Below are 9018 nucleotides of genomic sequence, written 5' to 3' on the forward strand. Positions count from 1 at the left end.
ACGATAGCTAAACGTCCGTAGCGTGGCGCTACGGACGGCAGGAAAGTAGTTCGGCTGCCCGATGACGTTTTACGTATTATAGGAGTTATTTTTACCGTTGTTTACGGATACTGCCACAATTTTTATAGGAATCATAACTATAGGAAACGGTTTTATAGGGGGATCTACTGTACTGCCACAATTTTTATAGGAATCATAACTATAGGAAACGGTTTTATAGGGGGATCTACTGTATGATTTTTTACATTTTTATCTCCTGAAATTAAATAATTTGGCAAAGTTTGTGGATTTGCTTTGTTTCATGATTTTTAAATTGGATTGCAAATAGTCATTATATTGTAAAGTACGATTTTTAACTTATCTCTCTACAACGATTTTTGTTCCGGAAAGAGCCAGTACCTAACAGGTACTTTACGCGGGTTCGCATTTGTTAGTTTGCCAGGCCTGGACTTTTCGCGTGCACCAAAGTAAATTAAGGACAAGTTAGTAAAAAATCAAAAAATATTTAATAAAGATCTAGAAATACTATTTACAAGATGTACAACAAACAACAAATTTATTCAATAAAATCAAATCCAAAGTCAACCCGACAAAACTCAATCTTATTCTAACTTAGAACTATTCCCCTTGGAATTGCGACAAAAATCAATCCTTAACCTAGGTGCAGAATTTCTTATAACTACAAATCCTAACCGTCACCTCAATTATACTAGGAACCTTTTTCTCAACTCAAGACTTTTCCTATTCCTCGATCCACAAATCGAATCCTGCAATCGCCTTGGACTATTTCCTATTGGACACCTTGTTCACTGCTACTAGCATATCAATGCTTATTCTTTTCAGGAGCTCACCTCTGCCGTCTTCACTTGAGCTATGCTATTTATAGTCTGAGGTGACGTCACAGTTTCTAAGTGAGACACTCCCCTCATTTACATACTTACACGTAACATTCACTTTTTTCTTGTTTATCTGGTAGCTTAATTCCCGACAATACTTTGTTAACCTTTTACAGTCTTTTGTTGAACAATTATCGGGATGTTTCCTTTAAGGTTTAACAAGTTCCTAAAAGTCTGTGGGGTCTTCCCCCCTTCAGTGCGGACTTACTATCTGCCGCTCGGGCGAGCATGCGAGTGTGAGCTATGGCGCTTTCTTTTTTCGTTGGTGAGTTGGTTTTATCTTCTCTTTATAACTTTCTAAGGTGACGGGTGAGGAAACCTTCGTCCTAACTAAACATAAGCCCCCAAACAAACATACAATAAAAGCAAAATAAAAGTAAATAAAAATAACGCTCGGACTTGGTTCCTTACAATATAAAGTCACCATAATGAAAGAGTAGGTGTTCAGAGTCTATAGAAAGAACTATTGGGCAAACTTAATCAAATGCAATCATTTTCAATTTTCAGGAAAGAATTTTACTTCAAAATTTAGCTGATAAGACAAAATTTGGCACTACTGTCCCTTTTTTAATGTGCTTATTACATATTACATATGCTTTCTAATGAATTTCTGGATTTAAAAACAAAATGCAATAATTTTACTTCAGCTGTAGATATGAAATGTGGAATTGGCAATTATATTATATCAATGATATGGCTGTTCTCTCCATTTTCATGCTCAAAATGTCATTTGCTGCACACAACATTTGATGGTGGAATGCAACTGAACTACTTGGACTTGTTGCATGTTTTGAAATTCTTTTTAGGACAGCTACAGTAGATTAGGAACATTACCTTGCCATAACCAAAAGTCATTGGTTCAGATCTAGTGATTGTAGTTATCATGACATTGGAAATAATCAGCTAATCACTTTGTGAAAAATGTTGCAGTATGGCTTGGATGTTTAAGCCAATATGTGGGGCCCACCATTGTAAAGATTAGGTATTTAGACAGTTTCTCTACAGTAATGTTGGAATGACAGCTTTAGAGTATGGTTTTGTATCTAGTGGCATCAGCCGAACATGTTACTGGCTCAGATGCGAATTTTTCATCAAAAAATAAGGACCAGTGATAAATGATTTGTGAAACTACACCATATCTGTTTCCTTTTGAGTGCTATGGAATTTGTTGATGTGTGGATTTTTGTCAGACCAAATACAGAAGTTGAGTGGTCACATCACCACGCAAATGAAAATGAACCTCATTTGCCCCACAGAATTTTTCAGAGTTAGGTATCATTATCATTTGAGCTATGAATTTTATAGCAAAGTTTTCCATTTATCACCAGAAATATTCTTGATTTTAGGATGATAAAAATGCAAAATTTTTTAATACAGAACTTTCCACATTGTGTAGGGCACAATTAGCCAATTACTTATGGCTAATTGTAGTGTTGACTAATACAGGAGTTGATCACATGACTTGTCTGACATGTCCAGGTCACCAGCCTGACATCCCACTATTTTGTTTCATGATTTGATCACTTTATAATATTGTTCAACTAATCATAAGACCAAAGTATTTATTGCTAAATTTTGCTTCCATTCCAAAGTAATAAAATTATATAAAATATTAACTACAGTATACAAAAAGTAATTTTTAAGTTTGTTGATATTATAATAAAAATTATTTATATTAAAACTAGCTTACCTGTCGCGCATTGCTGCGATCTCAGAAGAAAGGAAATTCAAGAAAACTCGTTATGATAAAATTCAATTTACATTTTATTATTTTTATTGAAAATTATTATTATTATTCATTTTCATCGGGAAAACATTTCAAAGTGTCGTTTCAATTCTATTTATTTATTGGAGTGTTTGTGGATACACGAAAGTTTTTGTTTTTCCGTCTGGTGCGTACACGAATAAATCGGAAGGTTTTTCGACGTGTGAGCTGGCCACATACAGTTGTCCACGCGAGAAGCACGGATTCTCCAAATTTAGCCCACACACTCGCTGCGATTGTCAGAAGTGCGATATTCCCCATTTTTATATATATTTTTAAATCCTTTATAATTTTAATTATTTAATTGCTCCTTCCTCTCTTCCTTGGCATGTTGTGAAATTTCTGATAGTTGGATAATAAACCGTTTTATTGTAATTTGTCTTTTTAAATTATTAGATGATATTAAAATTTGGAAAAGGGGATCCCTAGATCGGTAAAATAGGCGAATTTCCTTCTACAACTTCGGTTGTTGTTCGGTATACGGTTAAAGTTTTAACAAAGTTCGAGCGAATACGTAATTAGCAAAAAAAAGTTGAAATAAAGTGATTAAACAAACATTATTATAAATATAGTAAAAAACAGTTCACAAATGCATATATAGAGATATTTTTTGAAGGGGGAAATGGTCTTCACAATTTGAAATTAATCGAACACACTGTGCTCGAATGCTTGTGTAAACGCGCGCCATCTATCGTAGGATAAATGTACTATGCCAAAAACCTTTGCGGGAGTGTATTAAAAAACTTTCCGAAGTTTTATGGCAATCGTACTATTCCACAAACCTTCACCGGAGTATATTAAACAACTTCCCAAAGTTTCACGGCAATCGGATAAACGGTGTGGTAATGCATGAAGGACATAAGACAGACACACAGACAGACATACATTCATTTTTATATATATAGATGATTAAATCACAGTTCAATACAAGAATGATTCTACTGCAGTAGTAAACACATTTTAATATTGAAAGTTATCAGAATGATACACAAATTTTTAAAGTTTTAAGATCACTTTTATGCGTTTTTCAAAACATTTAGATTCTTCAATTTTTATTTACTACTATGTGATTATAAATAATAATTTAATCTTGTGATATAAGACTATATACATAATCTTGCTTCCTTAATGATAAGAAAGTACTGTAAACTAATTTAATTATAATTATAATATAATGTAATAAGAAACTGTGTAAATAATTGGAAAAATAAATTCAATAAAGTTCATAAAATTATGGAATAGTTAGTTTATAAAATTAATATATTTATTATATGAAGATTATGTAAATTTAGAAAAATGATTAACTTTTCAGTACTTTGAAACTTTGGGATTACAGCAAAGGCAAAGTAAGTATTGATTTATGTTTTGGCATTTATATTATTTTAACAACCATTATAAGTTCAACTAGATTTTAACAATTAGTGAAATTAATTTTGTAAAGTGAAATTGAAGTTTGCTTTTATTTACAGAGAACTTTTAAAATAAATATATATGAGGGTTAAGAATAAATACAATTTTTTATAAATAACTGTTTAAACTTTAGTCATCATTAAAGTACTCTGATGTAATGCACTTATCAAGACACTTTTTCTACTTCTCAAAACAGGTTTTGAATTCATCAGTCTTGATGCTTTTTTTTTTTTTTTTTGGTGCTACTTTAGTTTTCACTTCTTCCACAATAGAAAATCTTTCCTCTTTGACTTTTTTTCATCTGAGGAAAGAAAAACTAGTTCATCCTCTATATTGATCTTTCCCCCATATGAAATACAGGGTCTTTCTGTTTTTGGCCAAAATTTGATGAACACTTAGCTTGGTATGGGCAGGAGCATTGTTGTGGTGCAAAATGTAGTCACCTGTTTGTCACAACTCGGGACGTTTCTTTCAAAATCATGCAACCTACTCAAAACTTTCAGGTAAAACTCTGGTTAATAATTGTTCCTGGAGGAACAAATTTTGAATGCGGTTTCTCACATCAAAGAAACAGGAAAGAGCATTGAATAAGTTGTTCTGTTGCAAAACGTAGCTTCAACAATACCATCTGGTAAACTTATGCAGATGGGTTTATTGAACACTCACCTAGCATGGAAACTTGTACTACAAGAAGCCCACCATTCAGAAGAGAATTCCGGGTTTTTTTGGGTCTCCCTCATACATTCTTGTATTTGTGTGTTATAGTTGAATTTCTGATTTTGGTTTTTAATGACCAGTAGTACAACAAGTCGTTTTCTTATGAAAATTAACTGCCATGCTATAGCTTAACTTCTGTAAATTTATACAAAATTCAAAATCTGTGACTCAGCAAAAATCTTAGTTATAAACTCAGTCATTACTGTATCATGTAAAATGTAGAAATTGACTTGTGATTATCTGACTTAATGTGGCAGATTGTTATCTGGTTTTTCTTTCATCCAGCCATCTAAGATTAAAGATATGACATTTTCTATATGGTCAAGCACATCAGTGCATTCCATATGCAATTTTACTTTTCAGCTGTATTACACGTACCATAAAAATTGTTTTAATATAAAATTTTCAGCAAAAGTAATCCAGCAAGATGCCTGCAATTACCATGACACATTATCAATGGAATAACCATAAGTTTTATGAAAATATTTGTGGTCACATTTTTACACAACAATATTATTTATTATTTAACAGTACTGTACTGTAATAAAAAGTGCAAAGTAATTATAAAAATAATCCTGTACTTTGTTTATATAAAAAAAGTTGTTATGGCTCACCTGGCCAGATAATTACAGCTGGATGGATGATTGATATTCTACTGTGTCTAAAATGCTATAAGGTTTTAATCATAAGGATTTTTCAAAATTTGATTATAATGTGTGAATTTTCTGTTTTAGATGCATGCTTTATGTATGTTAGGCACAAAGATCAAAAACAATCAATGAATGGGGAAAAATTACTAGAATGCATTTTGGTTTTACAGAAACAGCTATAATGAGAGATTCTGTCCTGGCTGCTTATAAAGAGCTGTGATATGTTCTAGCATCTTAAAAAATGCCATAATGTAAAATTTGTGTAGATACTGTTAAAAAAAAATGACTGACTCATTAATCATATGTTTATTTTGTGATAAGTAGTAGTTCTGGATATGACTATGTATGTAAAATAATTCAATAATTTCACTAAAACCTTTAAACTATATCAGCAAAAATAATTTAATTTAAATAGGTCACGACAAATGTTTTTGATCCCGGCTCTTACAATGTATTTGAAAATATTTAAATTTGAACGTTTTAGCATTCTAGTTATAATGATCTGATGCAGATCCTAAGTGGATCGAAAATGTTTGTCATAACATATTTAAATTAAATTATTTTTGCTGTTCTAGTTTAAAGGTTTTAGTGGAGTTATTTAATAGTCTATTACCAACTTAGAAAAATTCAGTATGTAAAATAATCACGAACAATGGCTAGCTCAGTTGTTATTTTTACAGTACTGTTGGAATAATACTTAAAATTAACCAAGTAAACCTTATCTTTCTTATTCTATTAGTTATTTTAGTCAATACTTTGTAATTTAAAATTTCAATTATTTAAATATATTTAAAATAGTTGGTTAATATTTTCCTTTCTAAAAAATTTTTTTTTACTCATATTGAAAGTTCCCCCTCCCTCTCTTGAACATACATTGTGTTGTATAAAAATTACACCATCATATTAAAAATTTAAATATATATCTGATAGTAATTCATTTGATTAGTTACAAAAATTTTAAAAATATTTAATGTAGAATCTTCATTTTTAATAATAATTAAATATCTGTTTCAAAGGCATTATTATGTTTACAATTTTTTTTTGCTTTTGTAGTGTTTGAAAACTTATACTGGACATAAGAATGAGAAGTATTGTATATTTGCAAATTTTTCTGTTACAGGAGGAAAGGTATGAATTGTATTGTCAATTTATTAAATACTTTAATTTTCATGGCAGGACAAGAACTGTCATGAAAGATTTTTTTTAATAAATATAAAAACTTACTTGTCCCCATCAGTTTTTTAAAAAAGCTTAAAAATTTAAAGCACTTGATTTATCAAGAGTGAGGAATTTCATACTTACAATGCTTGTAATGAAAACAACAGTTTTTAAATATTTCAATAACTGATTGAAACAATTAAACATGTGATTGGAGAATGCCAAATAATCAACAGTTTGTTGAATTAGTAATTGGGTGCGTTTTGATACTAAATTTTATCTGATTAATTGGTTGGTTTCTAAGTTTTTTTAAATTTTTGTATTGATATAGACCATGAAATGAGAATGGCTTAAAATTGTCATTTGTTTAATGTGTTCTATTATATTTTTTAATTTGCATACTATTTATCGTCATCTGAAATTAATTTTAAATGTTAAATTTAATCATTGTTTTAAAAATCTGATATTTCGTATTTGGCATTAATGTTAGTTTTTAAATATTTTTAGTGGATTGTTTCTGGTTCAGAGGACAATATGGTATACATTTGGAATCTTCAGACAAAAGAAGTTGTACAAAGACTTCAAGGACATACAGGTATTTTTATATTTTATAACATTGTTGTTTTATTAAATAAAATTTATTCATTTTCTCAAAAACTGAAACTTTTTTTTGTTTCTGGTTTTCAAGGTTTGTTTTTAAAACTTAAAACATTTTCAGCACCAAATTTTTTAGTAAAACAAAAGTGTGAAAGGTGCCATTTACTTCTTGATTTAATATTTCTGAAAACCTGTAGGCCAAAAATAACTTAGTTGAAATCTAAAGTTGACACTATTACTTTTCCAAAATAAAAAATTTTTGGTTGTCAAATTCTAGTGATGATGAACATTGTTGTTGACTAGATATTACAAATGTTATCAGGTATCATTATGAACAATAATACATTTTTTTGATTTTATAGAAATCTGGAAAGGATTTAAAAAGTAAATTTTAAATAAATCTTTATCAATACTAAATTTGAGAAATGTGTGAGAAAAGCGGGGGGTCAGGTTAATCCCTCCTGACCACTTAATCTGCATGGGCTGGTAAAACTCGGTCTTGGAGTTGTTGGATGGCTAGGAGGGCAAAAAGTATGGGGAGTGCATCAGTAAGCCTGTAGGTGTCCTTTCAACAACAGGAGACAGGTTTAACAAATAAACAAAACATTTATTGAATAACTAAATCTAAGTTACATGAGGCGATAATAACATTAAGGTTAAATGCAGTTATGCTATAATATTTAAACAACAGGGCAACTAATCTCGTAACTATTTCGCTGACCTAATTTCTAGTTCGAGAGAGAGAGAGCTCTTTTACTGTAAATTCTAAATCCCCTAAATACTTCTCGGCAGATGGAGAATTGGTGTGTTGTCTGTATGGAAGAGGTAGGAGTCCTCAGTATCTTCTAACTGGTGTTTTCTTCCTGTAGCTGGATCGGATCCACTGTATGGAGGTTGCGGTGGCACTATCACCAAATATAACTTCCTATGACAAAATCACAGCTTCCAGGGGCTTGAGCTTTTATTCGCTTGTCATGGGAAAAGAGTCACATAATCATTATATGTTGACCTTAAGTGTGCATTCTTGACACCTGTGCGTCAACTTTCCCATGTTGTTATAACAAATGGTGACCTCCAATCTAATTCTCACCAAGAGTGTTTTCTATCGGAGTTGTTTACATTTCTTTTTTTCTGACGACTGCATTAAATTCACAGATTTCACATAAGTATTAATTTACTAAATGTTTTCTAATAAGTTAAACAAAGTTATATTCATAAAATGAATAATTTATTTGTTTTATTTCTTTTATTCAAATATTTAATATTTTATGCTGTGTAGTCTTAAGTGAAGCTGACAAGATGACATATCTTAAAAATTAACATTCAGGAAATTTTGCTGGTTATAATCTAAGTTTGAATTTGCCAATAATATCAAATTTAACTTTAAGATTAGTGTTAATTGTTTGTAGAAATGGGCTGGCAGAATTACATTTTAATAAAATATAAAATTCATCTGGATACGAGTCCAAGTTTACTTGCCATGTTTAATCACCAGGAACAACTATTTCCATTGCAGAGACAACCTTTCTTTAGAGGCTATGCCTCTGCACGAATATGTAAAACAGTTTAAAATGTCCACAGGAAATAGTTGTTCCTGGTGATTAGACATGGCAAGTAAACTTGGACTCGTATCCAGATGAATTTTATATTTTATTAAAATGTAATTCTGCCAGCCCATTTCTACAAACAAATATTATATTTTTAATTGTGTTGGGATTGTCACCTGTGGACATTTTAAACTGTTTTACATATTCGTGCAGAGGCATAGCCTCTAAAGAAAGGTTGTCTCTGCAATGGAAATAGTTGTTCCTGGTGATTAGACATG

At 30.7% G+C, this 9018-nt stretch overlaps 1 protein-coding gene across 1 annotated transcript in view; it reads left to right on the forward strand.

Moving 5' to 3' along the window:
* The window catches only part of LOC111641913 (WD repeat-containing protein 5), a 94476-nt gene that overhangs the window by 64817 nt on the left and 20641 nt on the right, over positions 1–9018 (forward strand). The window contains exons 11-13 of the mRNA XM_023388163.1: positions 3974–4007; positions 6492–6566; positions 7104–7191. Of these exons, the coding sequence (XP_023243931.1) occupies positions 3974–4007; positions 6492–6566; positions 7104–7191 (197 nt within the window). The remainder of the gene's footprint in view (positions 1–3973; positions 4008–6491; positions 6567–7103; positions 7192–9018) is intronic.

The sequence above is a fragment of the Centruroides sculpturatus genome, unplaced genomic scaffold (assembly GCF_000671375.1).
Source record: "Centruroides sculpturatus isolate CEXI.00-Female unplaced genomic scaffold, Cexi_2.0 scaffold1282, whole genome shotgun sequence".
NCBI classification, from domain to species: Eukaryota; Metazoa; Arthropoda; class Arachnida; order Scorpiones; family Buthidae; genus Centruroides; species Centruroides sculpturatus.